At 37.4% G+C, this 25,136-nt stretch overlaps 1 protein-coding gene across 3 annotated transcripts in view; it reads right to left on the bottom strand.

The window, feature by feature from the left end:
- Positions 1-817: 817 nt before the first annotated feature.
- FER (FER tyrosine kinase) overlaps positions 818-25,136 on the bottom strand; it is a 202,445-nt gene continuing 178,126 nt past the window's right edge. For all 3 annotated transcript variants that reach the window (XM_080371961.1, XM_080371963.1, XM_080371962.1), the window contains 3 exons: positions 10,317-10,471; positions 6,710-6,832; positions 818-2,509 (listed from right to left, as the gene is read on the bottom strand). In XM_080371961.1, coding sequence (XP_080228087.1) covers positions 2,367-2,509; positions 6,710-6,832; positions 10,317-10,471 — 421 coding nt within the window. In that variant the 3' untranslated portion in view covers positions 818-2,366. The remainder of the gene's footprint in view (positions 2,510-6,709; positions 6,833-10,316; positions 10,472-25,136) is intronic.

The raw sequence follows: 25,136 nt of genomic DNA, 5'->3' as shown, positions 1-25,136 counted from the left end.
AATTAAGACAAATAAAACAGTATTTTATTTTATAAAAATAAAACAGTATTTCTTTGCTGTCAAGAGGGCACACAGCGAAGAAACAGTTAATCTCTTTCATAGAAGAAGAATATATTAACTCTCCAGAGAAGCTATGAATGCTGACAGAGGAGACACCTTTATCCTCACTTGCAGGTTTTAGCGATGCATACATAAGGACCTGCGGTTGGATGAGTCTTGAATTTTTCCAAATAACTGTGGAATGTTCTTTAAATCTTAGTACACTTGCATTTGCATTAGCTTACTAGCAAATTAAGGCACAAACTTTGTGAACTACTTAAAAGCATGCAAATGAACAAGAATGTTTCCCATTACTCTTGAAAAATATCTTTGGGCTACTTGGAAGTACAGAACTAAGTAAATATATCCAGTAAGCTTGTAAGGAAGTTTATGCCACCAAGTTTTCCAAGCACTACACCTTCACGGGTATGTATATGCTTCCTTAGCTCCAAGAAAAAAATGACTTAAGAAATGCAAGAAACACTCATCATTCCCTATAGCTGGATGTCGACAGCTCCACCTCAAATTCAGGTGACATGCTCCAGCATGATCATTCATTTTTTATTTGGACACTAACGCCAATGTAACAGACAAACTCTTCTAGACTACACATATTTTGGTCACACAGAGCCCTTAAACATTACCACTCAGTACTAATATAAATACACTTCAGAGGGCAAGAATATTGTGGACAAGAGAAAAGTCACCTTAACTTAAGAAGAAAAAATGTAATGTAGCCACTGACTTCACTACATCTCAATCCCACTTTAACAATAGAATACAGGGCTAATTAACATTCCAGATGCTGTGTTACTTACAGTCCCTGTTTGTTATTTCCATTAGCAGCAACTGGCATCCCTTGATCAAAAAACCTTTAGTTAAATCTTAGAAAAATTTTAAGCACCTTAACCTTGAGACTCAGACCAGGATACTGTAATTTGTTCCTGTTTCTGTGCAGAGCCCTAGAAAATAATTCCAGCTGCAAAGAGGACCCAGAGCCACCATAGCAAACTGTGCCTTTACTCTCTCCCTTCTCTAGTAAGTTTTTATTCTTTCTGGCAGAGTATTTTATATATATATATACACATATACGTATGTATGTATACACACATACAAGGCTTTTATTCCTCATGGCATTTAAAACTTAGTGGTCCCCAGACTTTTGAAATCTGACTGCAATGATTTAAAAAAGTTAGAATAGAAGGTTAGCATTTCTAGTCTGCCTTGCTCAGCCTGTCAGAGGCTTTAAACGTCTTTCTTTATGTTGGTTGCTTGAACAATTTCCTTACGCCATACAGAAGTAGTATTTTCCTTTGGACACTATGCACAGAATGTACCTTTGCTTAGCATAAACTTTTGTAGGCTACATCTGCATTCTGAGAATTATTACCAATTTAAGGAAAAAAATCAAGATCAAAAGCAAATCCAGCAATTCACATTCTTTAACTCCTCTAAGATCAATGATATATATCTGCTGCTATCATTAGCAACACTTTTTCTGTAGGCCTACTGCTTTTACATATTCTTTGGAAGGCAGATATCCTGCAGTATTTCTTAACATGTGCAGTAGACTTCGTATTGGGGTTTTTGTTTCTTAAATATAGGTCATTGTAAAGGACACATATTGCTGAATTCTGATGGCTTTGTAGGAAGAAAAGGCGTGGCTTAAGTAAATCACATCAGAAGTCAGAAATATTTACTACAGTATGGTAATAAATGCACAAGAAATTCAATTTTCTACAAAAGAAAATTCTGGATTTCACCATTCAGTAAGCAGATTTGCATCCAGAATCTGACCTTCATCCTTAAATCAAAGTGTCACTAAAAATATCAGTTGCAGAACGAATTTTAAAAATAGAAAAGTTTCTAGATAAAATAGTTGTCAAAACTGTCTTCAGTTTTAAGGCCAACATGTATGACAGTCACCCCTTTAGAGTGCTGCTGGTGTTGACATACAGGGCAGGGACAGCAGAGTGAGAACACAGCTTAAAGTAGCAAACCTCTGAGAAATGTCACTAGTAGTTACTTCCCGTAAAACAGACAGAAGCCACAGTCCCTTATATCTATCCTATATGCTCTTCTATTTACATGTAACCTAAATGACAATATTACTGTGACTGGATATATAGCATTTTGCAGTATATGTCTTTAATGCAGGTGCAGACATCACTGAAGATGATACACATATATATAAAACCCAAATAATTTCAAAGTAACCCTAGAAGAATATTGCAAATAATGTTGTATAAATGCATAGTGTTTGAAGGGAAAAAATTATTTCACTGGAAAATAAAGTCCCACATATTGAGTTTGGCACTTGTGTATCACTATGTCACTTTTTTTTTGATTGAAGACAGCTCTTTCTGAATCTCACTGAATTTTGGCCGGTTTTCTGGTTTGTAGTCCCAGCACCTCTGCATTATTTTATATATTTCTTCTGGACATTTTTGTGGTGTTGACATTCGGTAGCCTGGTACACAAAACAAAGGGGGAAAATGTTTAGCATTGAAAACTGATGCATATTGACAAACCAAAAAGGAAACAAGTGAAGTTCAAGATCATTGCACTAAAAAAGATTTTCAGGGTATATGAGGAAAGCCTTCAATATATAACCTATACAAGACAGATAATTATTAAACTAATCAAAGCTCAGGTACCAATGGCATTTAGATTGGGCATGGTAAATTATCCGTATGCTTCTCACCCCTAAGGGTAGCAACCTGTGTAGGTTTGTTTCCTGTATCTTAAAAAGTAGCTACTCTTTAGGTTTTAATTGTGTTCTGCCACCCCCCCGACCCCTGCCACCCCACACCCCACCCCCCAGGAAATCAACAATAACGATGGGAGTATACTTCTTGGCTTTTTCAGGGTGGATCAAGTTTTATTCTCATGTCTCTTCCTTTTTTGGTCTCCTTAAGAAGTTCCCTTCCCACCTGCACTTTACCCATTTATTTTTCCTCCCCGTTTTCTTAAATTTTATATTTTCCCATCATCTTAACTCTTATTATTCTGGGTTGCTTAGATAGGCAGTGGCCTTCCACACCTCTCTACTGCCACCAGCTGAAGGTGATCTCTGACTTGGTGATGAGCAGGAGAATGAACAATCAGTTAAATAAATTAGCAGCTAATTATTCAGAAGCCACAGATAAGTGGCTGTTTCAGCATATTATCCATACCCTGGGCCAAAGACAGGTACTCACAGCAATAAAGGCAACTTCCGAATGAGTCAGAAGTTGGCCAAACCACCAGGACAGCATGGATGAACAAGGAACTCCTAGACAAATTCAAACATAAACCAGGTAATGCGGGAGGAATACAGAAGCACTGTCTGTGCATCCAGGGATGAAGTTAAGAAAGCTAAATCCCAAATGGGATTGAATCTGGTCAGGGATGTCAAAGACAAGAAAAAGAATGTAGGTGACAAATGGAAGGTAAAATGTGGGCCCACTGCTGAACGATGTAAGGCACCTGGAGACAACTGCCATGGAAAAGGCTGACATACTGAATGCCTTCTTTGCCTCAGCCTTAACCAGCAAGACCTGCCTTCAGGAATCCCAGGCCCCACAGACCAGGCAGAACATCTGCAGCAAGGAAGACGTGGGCTTGGTGGAAGAGGATCTGGTCAGGGAATACTTAAGCGAAAAGGATTTGCGTAAATCCAAGGACCCTGATGGGATGCACCCACAAGTGCTGAGGGAGTTGGCTGATGTCACTGCAAGGCCACTCTCAAGAATCTTTCATCCATCCTGGTGACTGGGAGAAGTGCCTGAAGACTGGAGTGAAGCAAATGCCACCCAGGGAACTGCATGCTGGTCAGCCACACCTTGAGTCGTGGTGGCATGATGGAGCAGCTAATCCTGGAAATGATTTCCAGACACAAGGTCTTCTATGACATGAAGGACAAGCAAGTCATCAGGAGTAGTCAGCACGGATTCACTAAGGGCAAGTTATGCCCCACCAGCTTGAGAAACTTCTACAATGAAATGACTGGGCTGGTAGATGAGAAGACTTCAGTAAGGCTTCCAACACTGTCTCCAATAAAATCCTCAAAAAGACACTGTTCAGTTCTGGGCTGGATGAGCAGTATGGTGGATGAACAGTGAGGTGGATTGAGAATGGGCTGAATGGCTGGTCCCAGAGGGAAGTGATCAGTAGCCCAAAGTCTGGTTGGAGGCTGGTAACTATTGGTGTACCCCAGGGGCCAATACTGGGTTCAATACTGTTTCACACCTTCAGTAATGATCGTGATAATGGGGCAGAGTGCACCTCAGCAAGTTTGCAGATGACACCAGACTGGAGGAGTGTCTGTACACCAGTGGGTCATGCCTTTCAGAGGGACCTGGACAGGCTGTAGAAATGGGCTGACAGGAACCTTGTGCAGTTCAACAAAGGGAAGTGCAAAGTCCACCACCTGGGGAGGAACAACCCCAGGCACCAGTAGGTGCTGGGGGCCATGCAGATGGAAAGCAGCTTGGCAGAAGGGGGCCTGAGGATCCCGGTGGACACCAAGGGTTGAACATGCACCATCAATGTGGCCTTGCAGCAAAGAAGGCTAATTGTACCCCTGGCTGTATAAGAAGTGTTGCCAGCGGGTTGACAGAGATGATCTGTCCCCTCTGTTCAGTTCTGGTGAGGCCACACCTGGAGTACTGTGTCCAGTGCTGCACTCCCCAGTACAAAAGAGTCATAGACATACTGGAGAGAATCCTATAAAGGGCCACCAATACGATGAAAGAATTGGAGCAACTCTCACACGAGGAAAGGCTGAGAGAGCTGGTGCTGTTCAGCCTGGAGAAGAGCAGGCTCAGGGGGATCTCATCAGTGTATATAAATACCCGCAGGGAGGGTGCAAAGACACAGCCAGGCTCTTTTCAGTGGTGCCCAGTGCCAGGGCCAGAGGCAATGGGCACCCAGGGAAACACTGGAGGTCCCTCTGAACACCAGGAAACACTTGTGCACTCTGAGAGTGACAGAGCACTGGCACAGATTGCCCACAGAGGTGGTAGTCTCCAACCTTGGAGATATGCAAGAGCTGTCTGGGAATGGCCCTGGGTACCTCTTTCTAGATGGCCCTGCTTGAACACTAGGGTCGAACCAGACGACCTCCAGAGGTCCTCACAGACCTCAGCCACTCTGTGACTCTGTTTACCACATGTAGCTCTCTTAGCAAACGACAGGCAGAGGGCAATAAAGCCAGCCGGCACATAGGACTCCACAGCTAAATGCAGCTCTGTGACTCCAGACTTTCTGCACAGGTCTCTGTATCTGTCTTGTAAAAACAGAGTATAAATGACACTGGCTCATACAAAAGGTAAGTCTTGGAAATGGGGGCTGGATTAATGTATGTAATGTAAAGGAGAATGACTGAGCTCTAGGACACTTACAGACAAAATAATACGAAACAATTTAAAAATCTTTTCATATACAAGGTTTCCTCTAGAAACTACTCCTTAAAAACAGTGACAGCAGCAAGCATTTTTTGTCATTAAAGTGAAGTGATTCTATATAGTTATTTAGAATTGAAATTATCTTGGTTTAAAGCAAGCATTCAAGTGACTAAATTCACTGAAGGCTCTAACTGATTAACAGAGATAAGATCAGGAAGAGAATCTGGAGTGTCTTAGCCGACTATCCTAATGAGAGACCTATTACATACCATACCCCAAGAAAACAGGCTGGTAAAAGAAATGAAAACTCCATTTAAAGAAAAAAAGAAAAGGAATCACTGATGGTCCAGTGGGACTCTTTTCCCCACACAGCTGAAAATGGATAAGCATACTTCTAAATCTTTGAATTTTATCAATTTCAAGAGATTATTATTCTCAGTGGATTAAAACAGAATCTCGGTCCTGAAGTAGTACGACTTGTTTTTACAAGCACTCCTCTGCTGTAGAGAACACTGGATTTTTTGATTTGGCCTTTTAAGAAACTCTGATGGTCATCTACAGTGTGTGTAACAAATACTGGCAATCTGTATAAATCAGCAAACTGGTTGTCTTTTTTTTTTTTTTTTTGTAAATAATTTAGCAGTTTTACTAGCTTAGAACCTGTTTAAGAATTACACAGTAGTTCTCTGTATAGGAGGAACAGTTCTGAAATGCCACTATATATTTGATGCAAATAAATCAATAAATCCTGAAATCCTCTCACAGTTACTTGCTACTTTAAATAAAAGCCTTTTGATTATTCTGTAAAAGAAAAATGTGGCTTTCAGCGCTCAACTACCTTACCATTCTCCATCATAATTGCTAAATCTTTGTCTGAAATGCTTTAATAGAGAAGATGGAATGATACACATTTTTTCTTCTGGCTCTTTAGAATATTTATACCTGCATTAGCATAATCTTAAGTAATTCATTCTGGTCAAGCCCTTGCTTTGCACAGCAGTAAATCCCTCCTCTCCATCTCACCTTTTAGTTTTGCAACAAAGAAAGTCAGCATGCTTTAAGTCTTCTGTCCTTTAAGTCACTGGTCAGTATATTCCTTTTTTCAAGAAGCCTATATATCACACTACTCCTCCTAGATAGCTAGATTCAGCATTAAAAATGTCACAGTACTTTTGCTAAAGTTGCTGGATAATTCACGCATTATTTCTTTGCTGTTTTGTACTGTATATACTACATCCTTATGAATCTATACAGGATTTCTTTCACTCCCTACGAGTAACTACCTTTCTCAACTTGTTCTCGTGCTTGTTGGTTGGTCATTCCAGGGTACGGACATACTCCTAAACTGAAGGTCTCCCACAAAAGGATTCCAAAGCTCCATACATCACTCTCAGATGTGTATCTTCCTAAGAAAAGGAGAGAAAAACCTCACCTTAATGCACAGAGAAATTAAAGTTTCAGGTAATTATGGCCCCAGATTTTCTGTAAAGGCAAGGTGTTATATTGGCAAGCTTTAAGCAGCACAAATCTATAGCTACTAACAATACATTCTGCAGATATCACAGTCTCCTGCATTTCAAATGATAAACAAATTATCTGCCAGGTCAATACCTAGGAATAATATAAGCTAACTTAAAGTTCTACTATTTGACGGACCTTACCATGTCAGTAATTTTTGATGCAAATTAAGAATTTCTTTCATTCTTAACGCAAATTTTTTTCTCCTTTTAATATAAAAGGACAGAAAAATGTCAGGTGTGTCCCTCCCCTGTCCCGCCCCACCCCCCCAACCCTTGTTTATAATCACTTTGAATTCAAAAGATACTTTTAAAAAAATTAACTTTCCCAGGTCCCTAAAATAGCATGGCATTGAGTATTCTGAGAGAAGTTACCATCAGCATATTTTGCAACTGCAAAAAGAGCCTGGTTTTCATGCTTTGACAAACTGTTCTCTGGAAATGGAATTATATTGCACAACTTGTTTAATTTGGACCCTGAAGGATGGAAGCACCCATCATTTAAAGACAAAGAAAAAAAATCTGGCCTTCTGGTGCCCTTATCTTCAGCTGTGCTTCAGAGACAGCAAAACAGATAATTGATATTGTATTCCAAACCTCTTTGTGTAATGAAAGCTTTACGTTATGGGAGAAGGGGAGATCTTGCAGCAGATATTTCTATTGTCCCTGATGGATTCACATAATGAAGAATGGATTCATATCAGAAAGTTAAGGCTCCTAACCCTTTGCAGCAGGTTCGGTGAAAGTGGCAACTTAAAAATCCATTTTCAACATTTTTCATGAGTTTTTCTTCTGTACTATTACATTCTGTATGCCTTTATTCTTTAAAATATACATGTTCGTGAATGCATTGTTTGTTCATCTCTAATCATTAAACAAAGCAAACTAAGCCACCTTCTGACTGGAAAAAAGGAAAACACATGTAAATTATAGTGAAAGCTGGTGATATGACAACTGTTCCAATGTCAGAAAGTTCATTTTACTGTTAAACCAAGTATCACTTCCAGCTGTGCTACATCAGCTTGTGTACTTCATAGATGGCAATTATGGACATTCAACATGCTCTTTGTAGTAAGATTAGTTTTCTTGTCTATATATCAACTCTCTTCAGAGTCTGGCATCCAGTAATTTAACACTTTTCATTGAAATCACTCAGTAGATACAAGATAGGCGATTAGTTTTTTGTAAAGAAAGTACACGTTCTGCACAGGTAATTCTCTTTTCCACTATGGCATTATCAGGGCAAAAAAAAAAAAGGCCTGTTTATTCACAAAAAGACCTCTCCACACAATAATTTATTAACATGACAAACGACTCAAAATGTTGTACTGGAAAAACATACATACTAAATGTGCATTTAATTGTGAAAGAACACGAATCAAAAATATCCTACACTTGGCCTAAGTAAGTAATTTCATTAGGAATTTTTCAAACATTTTTTTCCACTTACTGGAAGTGATGGAAATCATCTAGCTCCAAGCAATAACAATGGGATGGGATGGCACCAAGCAGCACCCACTAAACCAAAGGTTCAATCTCCCACAAGTTCCAGTAGCATCAGCCTGTGACTTCAGATACAACTCCCTAACGACTTCATCTCCCCCAACCTGTTTTCTAGACTTCACAACTTGTGTGTTTCTAATTTAAAATATTTTTGTGACTGCTATTAATTTGTAATATACAGTGAACCCAAAAGTGACTAAAAAATGAACTTCTAAGTAGTTTCTTATGCACTGTACCATTCATGCAATGGCCAAGTGACTCTACCCTTCATTTTCTTCCAAATCTTAAATGTTGCCATTGAGGAACAACATGGACAGTAGTTCCCAACAAGTTTTGAAATATTTCAAATTTTGTCCTATTTCACTGTGATATCCTTCAATACCTTCTGCCTTACCTACACAAATTAATGCAATATTTATGACCACATTATTAGGATGGTAAATGGTAAAAGACAAACCAATTATTTTTACTCACATCTTTCAAAGGAGTGGAAAAGATCATCCTTTCAAAACACACAGAAACCTTCTCCAACATTTTGAAAGTTGAATAACGCTGAACTCATTAACAAATATTTGAGAGAGCTTATTTTCCAAAAACTACAGAAAATCACTTAGGGCTGCTTCAATATGTATGCATTTTAGGAAACACAAAATAAATAGATGTTAATCAACTATCCTCTCTTGTACTATGCAGAAAAAAAGACTCAAAAGTACAAAGTGAAGGTGTTGCCACAACAGCCTGTTTACTGTTTAATGTAGTCCACTGGACTGCATATGGCTACAAAAGATAGGTTTCCATTATATATCAAATAAACTGTATGTGTTTCTGAAATAACAAAAATAAAAATTCAAAACACTGTTTATAGTGGAACAAACACCCAAACTAGAGAGGTTTGCTCCCCCGTGAACATTAGCAACAGTAACACATCTTAGAATGATTGATCATACAGGATCAACTACGTAACTAAATATATTAGCCTACTAATCTAATTATGAGAGGAAATACTTTGCTATAAATCGTAAGTCACAAACTTAGGATTTCCAATGCATTCTTTTTTAAAAAAAGCTTTAAGACATGGCAGAAATATTTGTAGACACTTCAAATGAAGAATTTAAAACTATTTTTTTCTAAGTACTCAACTAAAGAACTGGGTGAAAGAACTACATCCAAAATGTCTCATTGTTCATTTAACACGCTGATTCTTCACAGCCCACTTTACTTAGAAGTTACTTTTCTAGTTTCATATAAGCTAAAAAGCTAAATACAGCAGCTTCTGCTTCTGTTCTGGAACTATTACCAATGTAGTATGGACCACTTCCCTCAATCAGAAATAATATTTTTTTTTCCCCCAAGACAACAGCGTAGCAATATATAAAAATGGTAAAGGTAAAGAAAAGCTGCAGTTAAAAAAACATATAAATCAGTGACTATACTTTTCTCCAATGCAATGATTTATCTAACAGAGTTTTCTAGTATGTTGACACTTGCTACTTTTTTCAAAGAGGTGCTAGAATAATCACTGCCATAAGTAGGCAGAACTTGCCATTCGTTTTGCTAACAATCATGATTTAGATGACTGCCTAGGTAGACTAGTAGGATGAATCAGCAATATAACCAAAACATTACTTCATTGCTGCACAATAGGAGTTTTGAGATTGCTGTCTTATTCTTTTTAAAGGAAAACACTATTTTATTTATAACTTAAATAAGACTGATATATTATTATTATTTTAAACATTATTGATTTGAACTGTGCACTAAGAATATGTATATATATGAACAAATATGGCTGACAGCGTAGTCCTGGTGCTCCTTATGCTACCTTTTTTTTTTTTTTTTTTGTGGCAAGAAACTGGAGGTATGTCCTTACCATAGTTGAGAGCTTCTGGAGCAGTCCACTTGATAGGAATCTGCTTTAGGCCTGACGATGAGTACACGCCATCATCCTCTTGCCGGGACATTCCAAAATCGCTTATTTTCAAAATGTTGCTTTCACCTACCAAGCAGTTCCTTGCAGCCAGGTCTCTAAGTTAGAAGAAGAAATAAACCCCCATAATTTTGCACATTTGAAAGTACTTGAAGCCTTTTAAAATGGCTCCCCTCAGCCAAGATGGTGGCACTCTCAGAAAACATATTTAAGAAAGGGTAAAAAACGCTGCACAACAGTTTTGAAAAAGAGCAGTAAGGGAGTGAAAATAAAAGTGTGAGAAATAATCCTGTGAACACCAAGGTCAGTGAAGAAGTCAGGAGAACAGGTGCTGGAGATGATGGAGGTGATCCAGGTGCTGGGGCAGAGTCCTGCAGCCCGTGCAAGGACCTACACTGGAGCAGGGAAACAGTGTGAGGCGGAAGGGGCAGCAGAGAGGAGCTGTTACGGACTTACTGCAACCCCCACTCTGCATACCTCTGCAGCCCTTGGTGGGGAGGAGGTGGAAGAGTCAGGAATGGAGTGAAGGTGAGCCTTGGAAGAAGGGAGGGGTGGGGGAAAGGTATTTCAGGTTTTGTCTTCACTTTTCACCATTCAACTCCATTTTAATTCACAGCAAATTAAATTTGTGTTCCCTAAGTTCAGTCTTTTGCTGATTGTGAGTGATCTCCCTGTTTTTATGATGACCCACAAGACTTTCTGCCTTATTTTGTCCCCTGTCCTGAGAGTGAGAGAGCAGCTGGGTGGGTGTCTGGCAGCCAGCCAAATTCAGCTCACCACAACTGAACTCTCTGAGGTCCCAGAAATAAACCCATTGAATAACAAATAAGATTTTATGCAAAATGAAACAGAATTTGAAGAAGCACTCAAAAAACATGTTCCTGTATTATGAAAGATGGTGAGAAACCAGAGAACTGGCTCCATCTTCTCTCTGCCCATCTTAGCATTAGTGTTTACATCAAAAATAAAAAGCTACGCAATATTGCAGGAAAAGGAACTTTGGCTCAGTGATGGATGAGAAGATCAGAAAACCAACACACTTTCCCTCCCTCCATCTCAAACATGTTTTTTTTAGAAGACAGCCTGTAGTAATACCTGATAAAGGACCTACTGTGGTTTCTCTACAGCATACATTTGGAATAATAACACATGCTAATAATATATTATTAACATACCATAAGTATACCATGGGTTTTTTTCCACAGTGTGTTAAAATACTACACAATAGGTACTATTATTCCCGTCTTAATGCAGTAAAATACAGGGAATTCTTGAAAGGAGAAAAACGTTAAGCAACAGAATTAAATTTGTAACGTTATGAACATCATGGGCATAAACTAAATTTACTATGTTTGTTTTCAGCTTAAACAGCCAATATGCTCACAAAGAGCTTGTCTTACGTGAATATACCAGAATAATTAAATTAGCTTTAATGTTTGGATTAGAGCTGTAGCATAGTTTTGGAGCAAGTCCCCTGAGCACTTAATGCACACTTATTGGTTCTGAAGAATGATTTTGGTGCATGCAAACTAGATTACTCTTGGAAGAAACTAACCTAGAACTCTGCCTACAGTGGGCACCGAGTTTGCTTCTACAGCTAACGCAGAAAGAAAGGTCTGAACCAATGACAAACAGTTTCAAACCCTATGGATGATGGGACTTTCATGACAAAGGACTGAACTATATTTAGTGTAAAGTAGAAGTTTCGAGCCATATATAGTGATGTTAAAGCTCATACATCTACAACTACTTTGATCAACTGATTCAAGTCCATATTGCACTACATTATTTGATGTATCGACAAACCCTGCATTTGAGCATAAATACTGTAACTTGATTTAAGAATTTTAACATGTGTGACTCATATAACTCTTCTGACACTAAGTACATTTATGGCTTTTGACCTTGATGCTACAATGATATAAATGCAGTTATTCCTGGAGTTAGAGAAGATGGACCACTTCAAACCAAGTCTGAAGTCACAGGCTCCAGCGGAAGATACGCACAAATGTATAAAACAGCTCAATATGCACTAGGTTACATAGCTTGATGTTAGCATGTGGCATCGTTTGGTGAAAATAAGACAGCTGCAAAACAAAACCGGATTTCTATTGCTTATACTAAAATCTGTAAAAAGTATCAGCATGAAACTTCAAGAATTTATGCCTCAGGTTCCAATCACACTTTAGTAATTACTATTATTATTATTTTTTACTCAGTTTAGTCTAGATGTTGTGACAGACGAACATCAGAGGTGGAAAAAGTAATGAGGTGATATCTCAAGAAAATTTACAGTTAATTACAATCATGGACAACTTCTTACCTGAGTCTGACCTAGCATTTAAACAGGTTCTGAATCAGTTCACATAATTTTTGTCTGTTTCGTATGTAGCAGTTTTCTTTTTCTTTCAGAGTCATCTAGTGGAAATGTTTTTCATCATTACTGAACATTTACAAAAACATTTGCATGAAAATCAAACTGGTATTTGAGACAGCTGGTAAAGATTGTGATACTATGTTTAGGATATACATAAATTAACACTACATGTCCTGAAACACCACAGATACACGAAGTCTGTGCTTCATGAAACAGTAGTTTTCAAGCTGTCTGTTGGCTGGTAGTGAATCACACAACGACACTGTTCAAGCTGCTGCGCTGCAGACAGGTGCCAAGGGAGGAATCATGGGCCAGTGGTTAGCTAATGACCCACAACTTGTGCGGGTGGACACAACTGTCATGTCCACCATCAATCTTTCCAGGCAAAGTGCTTCTTTATGTTTGTATCAGTTTTTATTAAAAAACAAAGCATTTTCATTGCCATCTTCCACAGAGTATCAGTGACATTTTATGAAATAGTGAGTGCCAAGCTATTAACAATAAGACAGAAAAGGATGCATTATGACAACTGAAAATACTAATAAAGGCATAATGACAACTGAAATTACTAATAAAGCTACAAATAGAAATGTAAATATAGTAGTGCTGGTTAGGCATCTCACAGTATTAATATCTTCTGCTTTTAGCTAAAACTCTTTAAATTCTTGAAGCTATATTACTATGTATTACTTTTCAGATACTGTCTATCTCAATAAAGTCTTCTGAGCACTTAATATGTTTACTTCTGACTTAAGCAAATTTGCTTTTTTTTGTTTCTCATGTGCAAGATAGACTATTCCTCTCACTTATTTAGAAAATACTTCATATGAGAACTTTTCTTTCCCTTTTTCCTTCACTTCAGTCATAGTATTTTTAAAGAATTTTTGTAATCCTCCTCTCAGGCATGTAGGTTTTTTTTCATGATTCTTGTGAGGAGTTGGTTCTTGGAGTACATAGAAACCAACAGTGTTTAGCAGATCCAGTGGTATTCAGAATGATGCTAAATCCTGCCAAAAGTTCTGTTACTTTGCACTTTTAATAACTTGCCATTCAGTGGGGTGAAACAGTATGCTTACAATTTCATTCTCAGTGCTCCACCACCAGCCACTTCAGATTCTGCAGTTACATCCACTGTAGATGCATTTTTCAGGTTCTTTTTTGTTTTTTCCCTGACCTCTTACTTGTAATTTCTTCACAGTGTCTATTTGACTTACATTTATTATTTGATTCCTCAGTCTTATAAATGTCATGATAGTTGGAGTATCTTGTTAGCATTCCTGCTGTCATTTCACATGTTTTGTATTCTCAGTGATTTGTTGCTGTATCTTCCAGATTTCCTTCTATATATTTGCATGCTTAAAACCACTTTTAAAAATATTGTCACACTGAAGCCTATACATTCACCAAGCTTTTTTTATTTTATTCTGAGGGTCCGGCTAAGATCCTTCCATAGTTTTCAAGCAATTTCTTCAATAGTTTCTCCTCATGTCTAACAGCCTCTTTTAAAAGGATGTTCATATTTTTCATTCTTGATACAGAGAAAATTACAAAAAATGCAATTTAGTCACTGTGATTTGTTATAGAATTTATACCCAGAATCTGAAAAGAAGGTATCAAGAAGTATTATTCCCATTGCTTTAAATTATTAACTAAAAGCTTTACTTCTGGAACCCTAACCAGGGTTCTAATTAATTTCAATTTGCTCCAGAAAAAAAGAAAGAGCTCTAGTATAATAGTATTAAGGGGCTTATAAAAAAGCCTTTACATCTTAACATTCCATATAAAATATACACAATGGGGGTTTCATTCAAGTATGTCTGATAGATGACATGAGTGAGGGAAAACAAGAAAATGTAAACATTTAGGCTGGTGACTGAAAACAACTACGAGAAGTCAGTATTACAGTTAACTTCAGTGTTAAATATTTCTAGTACATCATGACACTTTCTACATGGCCTTTTTTCCAAAAAACCCGTATCAACTTTGCTTTGCTTGTCTTCTTTCCCCTAAAAAACCACATATATTCTATTTCTTTTCCCTTCCTTCTCCTTAACGTTCCCTGAAGCCACCATCCTGGAGAAGTACAGATGTAATTACATGGAACTTGGTGTCTCTCTCTGCCTGGGACATTGGGTTTTTTTCTCATATAGAATTTGCTACTTGTTGCAGTAATTCCATAAAATCAGCATTTTTCTTTAACATAGAAAACAAGAAAATATTCTTCATTTCACAACGTGAAAGCTGTACAAATTGGGCACAAATTACACTGAGCTGCTACCAAACAAGTTCATTAGCAAAAGAAAAGCTGACTCCCACTATTTAATACCAAGATTATGTAAGTGCTTAGTGCTGTTAGAAACAAAGCATCTTCCCTCCAACTACTACGGAATAAAAAATTAATATGTAAATTGGAATTTTCATTTTTAAGCACTGCTGTGCAGTCCCTATAAACACAAACAGGGTGTTGACATTAAGATGGGTTGAATATGCTGAACCTACAAGACAGAGCTCATAAGGCTTTTGCTAAAAATCCAATAGCCAGTTAAAGTGGAAGTAGAGGCAATTTCTCGGTGCTGGCAGTTGTTACCACCTGGATTCATGTCTGTCTGTAAAGACATAAGCCTCATAAACTTTTCTCTAAGGACATTTTCATACCCCCTCCCTGCTTCCTTCCACCATCCCAAAAGAATTACACAGCAACTAATACCTAGAATGTCAATGGAATTCCATCAATTAAAGCAAATCAAAACAAGATAGTAAACTCCTCATTACTAAACCAGTAGGACAGATTGCCTCACTGAACTAATTAGCCATTTTATATCCTCTCCCTGGATCATGCAGTTAAAACACTCTTAGGTGATAAAAGCAAGTAATTAATTAGTGAACAGAATCAGTTTGTCTCCTTTGCACTTTTAATTCAATGAAAATAGTCTATCACCTGATCAAACAGGTGGCAAGTCTAAAAGTGAAACAGTTGGTTTTTAGTGGACTGTAAGACACTACCTCTCCTTCCAACACCTGAGGTAATTTCCAGTGGTGTCTAAATCAAAACACACCTATTTCAGAACTTTCTTGAGACACACATACTGCTACCTTTGCTATATGTGGAGAACATAGCAAATAGTGTGTGTCTAATAACAAACTAGGAAAATATTAGAGGGTCAGAAGCACATCCTTCCATGCATTCTATGTTGTATTCCCCCCTTACAGTTTGTTTTACTCATTTCTTCATCTTATTTAGCTGTCACATTATGGATCCTAATGGAGCAATATTAACTACTATGCTAATGGTTTCTGAGTTCCTCATATAACGCAAATGCATCTTTATCTAAGACAGTGCTAGGAATCCAGAGAAAGTTCTAGTTAGATGCAGTAGTCATTTCTCAATAATGTCAGGTGTTCTGCTTGCTACCCATAGTTTTGGATATTGCTCAGTTCTCAGGCACAAAATGAGTAAAATCTCCCACCTCACAGCATTAGTGACAATCAATTATTCCTTCTAAAGCACTTTGCAAATTTCTGATGAAGGTTGTAAAAATTTTGCAAAAAGAACTAAAAAAGAAAAAAAGCAACAAAAGAAACTCCAAATAAATATTCAGTAGGTGAACAACAGCACAAAACCTAGCTCGTATCTAAAAATGCACAGAACCTTTATTTCCTCCAGGGTAAAACATATCCTACATTCCAGAAACGGTCTGCATTGCCCTGTTCTCTCTCACTATCATGACAGTAAGAGCTCCCACATAAAATGCTTTGTAGCAATTTGGTGAACATATTCCTGTGAGCTAAGGTTAGTAAGATCACATAAATTAAAAGACAAACTTCCAGTAGCAAAGGCCAAAGAAAACAGAAGAAAATAAAAAAGCCCAATAAAGCTTAAGCATCTAAAACATGTAATACACTATAACATTGTCTAACTAAAAATTGGTTGCTAAATTGGTAAACAAAGAATCTATTCATACATGTCAGATCTTTCCAAAATAACAAACCTGTATTAAAATACAAAATATGCTCCTTAGATACTGGGAGGAGTTGCTAAGTTTTTAAAACTGCTTTAAGGATAAACACACTGTTGAGGATCCCAGAGTTCCTAATTCAAAATGCCAAACATCTATGGATTATTATTGTCATCCCCAACCTCAAAAAATATACTTGGTAACTGTTACGCTCCTGATTTTCTCTAAGTGCTTTGTTTAATATATGATAGATTGCAGCATGGGTCACAGTAGCAGATGACAGAAAGCTGCAGCACCAGAACTACAGTGGGACACAAATGTGTCCTTGGTTCACAAGGACAATTCATATTGCTTCAGCTGTTGAGGATTGCTCAGCTCAGTAAGGAACACACCACTTGCAGTGGACTTAACACTGTCCCACCCCAAAAACCTTCATCTATTTACATTCCCACAGCTAGTTTTTGAACAGGTGACGGCTGTCCTGGACTGTACAGCAAGAAGAAACTTCTTAATGAACTGCTGTACAGAAAAATACATTAACATTTTCTGTACCACAGTTCGTTATTGCAAATGCCTTCACATACATATACTTGAAAATAAAAGTAAGATATAAAGCCAGATAAAAACTTTCCTTGTTGTACAGTCATTTATGATGGACAAGTATAGTATAAGAATTATAGTATGTTTTATAGTCTACAAATTAGTCAGTTACTAGTAAAACCCCACACAATTACAGTAAGGTATACCTTAATGTTGGTACAAATATTGGGCATACTAAGTTAGAGATACTATTTAATTATTTCTGTAGAGGAGTAGCAGAAATGACTTTAGGACTTTGAACAGAATACTTTCTCCAACATGCTTATTTCAGAGTCAAGCTTCCTGATCATGACAGAGGTCATCCACACCTCAAAGGGCATAAAGTGTCCCTTTGGAGGTACAAAAGTGAAGCACAAATGCTACATAATTTTATCACTTCTCACAGTATTAGTTCTGGTCTCCTAATACATGGTGTTTCACATAAGGAAGTCTAGTTTTAGAGCTGAATAACTGTGTTAAGTATGAATCTGAATGTTCATTCAAAAAGAAACCATCTAAGATGGATGACTACAGAAGAGATTAGAAATGAGCTCAGAGATAAAAGAGGAATAAAAAAGTAACCCAAGATTCCTGTTTTCTGAATGTTTTGCATTTTTAAGTGATGCAGTATTTTTTTATAAAAACAAGACTGGCAATTCTATATGGAAGATATTTGAGTTGATCCAGACTCCTTCTCTGAAGAGTGACAAGGTCACTCCTGCACCTTGGAACCTTCTCACCTGCCTCCTCTGGGTACATTTTTACTAGGACTTTTTTTCTGTCACACATTATATGGCACATGTCACATACAGAGGTGATAAAGGAGGAAAATTAAGCAATTGTAAACTTACTGTAAAGCCAGAGGTGGCTCAAGGGACTACACAGATCTACTCTCACATTACAAAACTTTTATCTTGAATTTTATTCAGGTAGAGTTACTATTTGTCTTCCATTTTCCTAGTAGGATAAAGTTTCTGTACCAGCTATTTTAAAAGAGATAAAAGATGGGCACAGTAGATAATGAGCAGCTCCCGAAGAGAATCAAAGCAGTAGACTATGAAGATGGAAATGAAGCAATAAATTGACACATCATTTATTCCTCCCACCTTTGTCCTATTTTCTGAGGTTTTCTTCACCATGCCCGGTTCTGGGACAGAAACATTCCTATGAGCAGCATCTAAAATTTGCATTGTTTCTCAACTTTTTAAGAATGTAATAGCTATTGTCTGTATTGTTTCTGAAGAAATATTTTGATGAAAATAGCATCAGTCACTTTAGTCTGTAATAGTAGTCTTTGCATTGATATCCCTGTAGATTTTTATAACCCATTTTTCCTGTGCACTGCTGATTACATGTAATGTGCTGAGAAAGATGTAAGACTCATGAATGTCTAATTTTTTTTTCTTCTTGTACTTCATTTATAACTTGAAAGAAATGTTTGCAATTCAAATTCTTTTGTGTGCTGAGTTATTTCATTTGTTTGCCAGTTAAGCTTACCTTACCTTTGTCCAATGTGAATAACTTAACAGAGTACGTTAGTATTCCTTGCAATTTTGTACTAATACTCAACCTTCTATATGTTGCTGTTTTTTCCTTTCTAAAGTTAGCGGAATCAAAGATTCACAAAACACACATTTTATAGCCATGAGAAAGCCCTTTACAAATGAAGTTTGAACAGCTGAAAAGTAACCTACCCAGCCTCTTCACTTGCTCATAAAGTAATGGTTTACACCATGAGAGTGAACTCTAGAAAAAAAATTACAAAAGCAATCCTAGCAACAGTCTTAATGAAAACTAGGGGTCTGGATTGTCCTCAGACTGGATGCGAAGTAGCTCTACAGAAAACCTAGCATTAGGTCAACTGCAAAGTGGAAAAAACCTTCCAGAAATTCCCAATGACAAGATACACAGAGGAGTAATACCCTGCTGCATTCCATGCAACCACTCCTAGGCTCCTGAAGTTTTTAATAGAAACATTACAGAACATTAGAAGAACAAATATGGATAAATTTATGATATGGATACCATTTTTAATATTTCTTAAAAATCTATCTGATATTAATTGAATTATAGGGCAAATTAAGTGTCCAAAAAGTAATTAACCAAGATGGATCATTATCCAAGATGGATGAGAATGTAAGTTTATGTTTTGCGCTCCAAGAAAGTTGTAGTGGACTTAATTCATGATCACAGATGTCTTCCATTTCCAAAATCAGTTATACAAGTAGACTGTACTATTCATAGTGAAGGAAATACTATTTTCTAGCAAAAATTTCAACAAGTACACTATCATTCACAGAAGCAACTAAAATGAAACACAACAATAGAGCATATGATTGTACTAAACCCCCTATTTTTTGTGATACCATGGTGTTATTCAACCAGTGTGATAACACAAAACTTGCTGCAATAATTGTCCTTGCCCTTTTATACAAGGAGGATGCCACAATTTAGTTCTTAATTATGAATTCAGTTCTGAATTATCTCTTCCTTATTCTATTCTATAGTATAATGACAAACCAACATAGATTTCTCCATACAGAGGCATTAAACATTGGTTTAACTTGTTTACAAACTTGGTAAAATCTGAAGAGGCAGACCAGACATGGTCAAAGACCATATTCACTTGTCCATTATACATCAGTGACAGAGAAACTCGCATGCTAATTTACAGAAAATGTCTAAATCAGAGTAGCTTCTAGCACTGACTTTCTCATGATTTTTTTTAGAAAATGAATTTTTTATTTTATTCAACAACGCCATTTTTTATTGTTAATACTATTACGTATTCTATTAAGTCTAAAAAACAGTTGAAGACTAATAATAAAAGCAAAGCATGAGAAGCACACAAACACCACTTCAAGTGCTGAAGGGACCAAGAAATTCCTAAGCATAATTGTAATATAGGTCAGTCTTTTCCATCTTTGTCATTAGAATAAAATGAACAAGCACAATGGCATAGGTCTCGGTGAAAAGGAAATATTTTACAATCTTTCTCTTCTCAGGTCAGAATGAAGTACTTCCAATTGGTGTATATCAAAGTTAATCTGAGGCAGGCAACAAGTTTAGCCACTATGCTGTTTCAACAGGTAACACCAGCAATGTTGTATTCTGGAATAGTTTGTTAGCTCCTTTAACTTAATTCTACTTGTGCTCCTACCAGCAGTCAGGCACGGATTAAGATTTTCAAAAGTTATAGGTAAGTATGGACTAAACGTCATGGGGTTTTAGTAGATAAAGTGTTATATAGGGACTAGATCCCAAGACACTGTATTTAAAAGTTTTTTAAATTAAAAAACAAAAAAGCTAATAATCAGGTTACAAAGAAATGAAGCATCCAGCGTCATTAAGGTACAAGAGATTACACAGTTACGAAAATAATAAGCAAGGGATAAGAAAGAAACCAAATAAATCAGGCCTGATTACAACTCAGGAGGGAAAGACAGCAGAGAAGTAGTAAAATCAAATAGTGCGAGACAAGAGGGTTATGTTGTTGTCTAAAGCTTTGTGCCTAGAATATGAAAAAAACCCTAACCTCTTAAATTTTTAAGATGAAGTCATAAAGAAAACCAGTGACAATGAGTGAGAGAAGAATCAACCACCATTTAAAGCAATTATTACACTGTGGGTATTTCTTACTTAGGAAGGGAGAAATTTCAGTAGATGGCACAGGTAAGCATTCTTAACAATGGAAACCAGTTTGACAAAGATACATACTAATAGTTCAATAATTCATAATTTTCTAATTAGATTAAAAAACATTTTGTAATTTGTACTTTACAATATCTCTTTACTTTTAATCAAAGATTACAAGTAGATTAAACAAATGATTACTGGCATGTTTAGTATTCTAAAAACAGTCTGGTTTGTAACTGTAATAAAAGAATCTAAAGCAAAGATGAATAAAAATGAAGATGAGTAGTAACTTACTAATTGTCCTAGACAGCTGAGGAAGATTTTCAGTTACCTTACAGAAATATGTAAAAGATTTTATACGGCTAATACGCTGTTGAGAATGACATACAGAAATTGAAAGAAATAAAATGACCTACTCATTTTCTATAAACTAACAAGTTAGGAAATAAATTGAACCTCTCTCCCTTTTTGCTGCTATTACTCAAAATCTACAATAGATTTTCCACCCCAAAATAAAACATAAAAGTGGAAGAAAAAAACTGCACTTTTTTTTGGTCACAAGAGGAATCTTGTGATGGGATCTTGACAGTTTTGGTGGGGTACCTGAAGTAGGAAATGTGGAATAAATATGAGGTGACAGCGTGCTGATTATGGACCATGATTACATCTCATGTTGTATCAGCAGATGTGACAGGACTGACATAGCTTTCAGAAACTAGAAGAACTTACAGCACATGCACATTCATCATGGTAAGATTTTATAGCTGGGAAGAGTCAAGGAATACGTGTTAATATGCCCAGGAACATTAAGGTCATCATCTGCTAAACTCCATCCTATTTCTCACGTTAAAACTTCATGCTATCTCATGAAGTCATCTGTTACAAGACTGCCCTTCCTGGAAAATACAGACTTATGTATTTAGAAGAAGCCGCTCTGCCTCTGGCTGTTATCTGCCTCTGTTGAAGCACGCTCACTCATGTATAGTGTTGGTGGTCAATGGAGCTGGCGTGCTCCTGTGTCCTCTGAGGACTCAAAAGTTTGTTGGAGGTGCAGGACACAATTTCCAGTGCTTAATTTACAGACAGGAATAGAATGAACTATTAGAAAACTACTGCAAAACTATGAATTTACTATACTTGGCTATTATTCTGAAATATTTCCACACACAAACCCATTCTAGCACTACACTGTAGATACACAAGATCCTTTTTGCTATTTAACATATTATGTTCATTTTAGCATTTTCTGTGAGCAAAGGTTATAAAATAACCAAAGTTTAGCTAATCATTTGCTAAACTACTAAAACTTTCCTGCATAAAGAGATGATGGGTACGCAATTTCTTAAAAGATCAGAGGAACTGTTACAGTCCATGGCAATACACTGAAATGGTCTGTTTGCATTTAGGAGCTTTGTTAATGATCTACAAGAAAAGTCAAATAGCAATTTAATTAAATTTCCAGCAGATATCAAATTAGGAGCTGCTTCACACAACAGTGAGGGCAAAGAAATTAAAAAAAAGAAAGAAAGAAAGAAAGGATGAAGAAATGTCTGTGGGAAACAAAATTAGAATTGCCCTGTAACCTTAAATGAATATATTTTGAAAAATTAAGCCTAAATAGAGACATTCAGCAAAATAAAAATACTAATACGCAATCATGTGGAAAGAAAAGAGAACCAAACAAGGCATGGACTTTGATTAAATACAAGTAATGGAATTAAAATGAGCATAGGAAAATAAAGTCTTATTACCTACTAGACTGTGAGAAAGCTGCTTAGGAAAATTATATTTTATTAATGCAGTTACTTAAGAAACCAAAACCAGTTAACCAGGTGTACAGACCAATGTCAGTTTCAAAGAGTCAGACTAAATAAACTAATACCACTTTTTATTGATTTAAAATAAACATGTGAATTGTCATATGTCCTGGAAACTATTATTATATTATCAGGTATATAGCACACCAAAAAAAGGTGGCAGTCAAAATAGGAACGACCCCAAGAAGCATTCATTTTCTGAATGAGGGCATTTGTTTATTTTACCATATATGAAAAGATGACTTTTTCAAGAAGTAAATGTTTTTCTTCCACTTATAACATGAATTCCCAGCATTGTAACATGAATTGCCAGCACCTCAAACCAAAACAGCTCTACAGATTTATTTTTACTGTACATTTATTTCATTTTCAAGTAGAACGCACAGCAACTAGTATAAGCAAATTTAAGATGGCATTTTGGTATCTTATGATAAAATAAATCAGGTAACTGTTTGCTAGCTGCTAATTAATTGATAACCGGAGAGTGGCATTTTTTGAAAAAAGCTTTTAAAATAAGTTTAATGATTGGCAAAACAAACTTCAAATGCATTTAATGACACAAACTGCTCGTTTCTGTACAGAAAAGGACTACAGATGTTGCCATCTGGGTACAGGTAGGTTCCTACAAAGTCGTATGTCAGAATCTTAAATCTGCTACATTGTCTATACTATTTTCATCAAAGCCTGCATCCACTGCATCTTTACTGTAATTCAGTCCCTCTATTAAAATTACTGAGCTGATGTGAACTTTGCTGCTACTAAAAGCATGCCATTTATGAAATCTCAGCATAAATACTAAAAACTCTAGACAATTTGAAAAAAGCTGCTGAGCTATGTGGTTTTAATTTTGTGAATTTTCACTCTCAACTTGAATACTATACTGATCACAACCTGCAGAAAGTTCAATGGCGGTGTACTGATGATTTGTGCTTCAAAGTGTGCCATCCCATACACCGTCCTTGTAGCACAGCAGAGGCTGCCAAGACTTCAGCATGAGTTGCCCACAGCATTATTTGCAAGGAGGTGATGAAACAGGAACTTGAAAGATGGAGGTTTTATTTTGAATTATTTTGGATCTTAATCCAAGATATTTAATAACAAGGAATGTTTGGAAGGTCATTGATATTATAGGACAAGAGACACATCTTAATGCTTACAAGCTTCCACACAGACAGAGCTTTGGATGGTGGATGCAGCTTTCCAAGCCCCGGGCTGCAGGGAGCATCTGGGGTTTCTCACTGATGCTAAGAACAATGGTCCTCTGTCCTGCAGTGCTGTTGTGGAGCAGTTGTGCTGCAAAGTAGGAGTTACAGGAGGAAGTGAGTAGGCCAGGAAGCATCAGAAAACATAAAAGGGAGACAGACAGAATCTTCTCTGAGACACAATATCTTAAAGAACTCCAGGTTCCAGCTGCAGCGGAGATGTAGGCAGCGTACACCCTTAGTACTAAGGTAAGACTCTGGAGAAGATGAAGCTCATGATTTCTGCCTCCAACAGGTATATTCCTGCCCTAACAACAAAATACGGTCACCACCCTCAAAGTGGAAGAGAAGCCAGATGTGCTTTCAAGTAAAGGATTTGGGCCACCTGACCCTGAACCATGCAAGACCACCAGGAAGAAGTGAGTGACTGTAATGGGGAAGTCCCTGCTGTGGGGACCAGAGGTACCCATCTGCTGACCTATCATTGAGAGGTTTGCTGCCTGCAGGAGGCCTGATTCACGATGATGTGAACTGTCAAAGCTTGTTCAACACTGACTGTTACTCCTTCTTCTTCCATGTGGCCATCTGTGATACTGCCATAGACTACCTGGAGAGTAGCATAGGTGACTGCAGAGCTCTGGGGCAGAAGTCAAGGGCATTGGGGCCCAGGTAGCGTCCTCAATCGTGCTGGTGAGGGAAAGCATATGGGGAGGACAGTACTGATAGTACACGGCAATAATTGACTGTGGAGCCAGAGTTGGCAGCTGAGTTTTGGGTTCTGTGACCATGGGACCGTGCCTACAGATCAGTGTTTGCTCGGGAGAGCTGGGTCCAGTTCACTAAGTGGGGTAAAGCTATGTTTAAGAATAGGATAGCCGACCTGATAAGGAGAGCTTCTTAACTAGGAATAATGAAGGAGGCAGAGAGTCACCAGCAATGCTGTGAGGGAGTGAACAGGATGGATGAGGAAAGGGCGAGGGGTGACGGAACAGGATGAATGCCTTCTTTGCCTCAGCCTTAACCAGCAAGACCTGCCTTCAGGAATCCCAGGCCCCGCAGACCAGGCAGAACATCTGCAGCTAGGAAGACGTGGGCTTGGTGGAAGAGGATCTGGTCAGGGAATACTTAAGCGAAAAGGATTTGCGTAAATCCAAGGACCCTGATGGGATGCACCCACAAGTGCTGAGGGAGTTGGC

This window comes from Falco punctatus, assembly GCF_963210335.1.
Source record: "Falco punctatus genome assembly, chromosome: Z".
NCBI classification, from domain to species: domain Eukaryota; kingdom Metazoa; phylum Chordata; class Aves; order Falconiformes; family Falconidae; genus Falco; species Falco punctatus.
The sequence above is the reverse complement of the archived record's forward strand: the minus strand, read 5'-3'. Positions and strand labels throughout refer to the sequence as shown.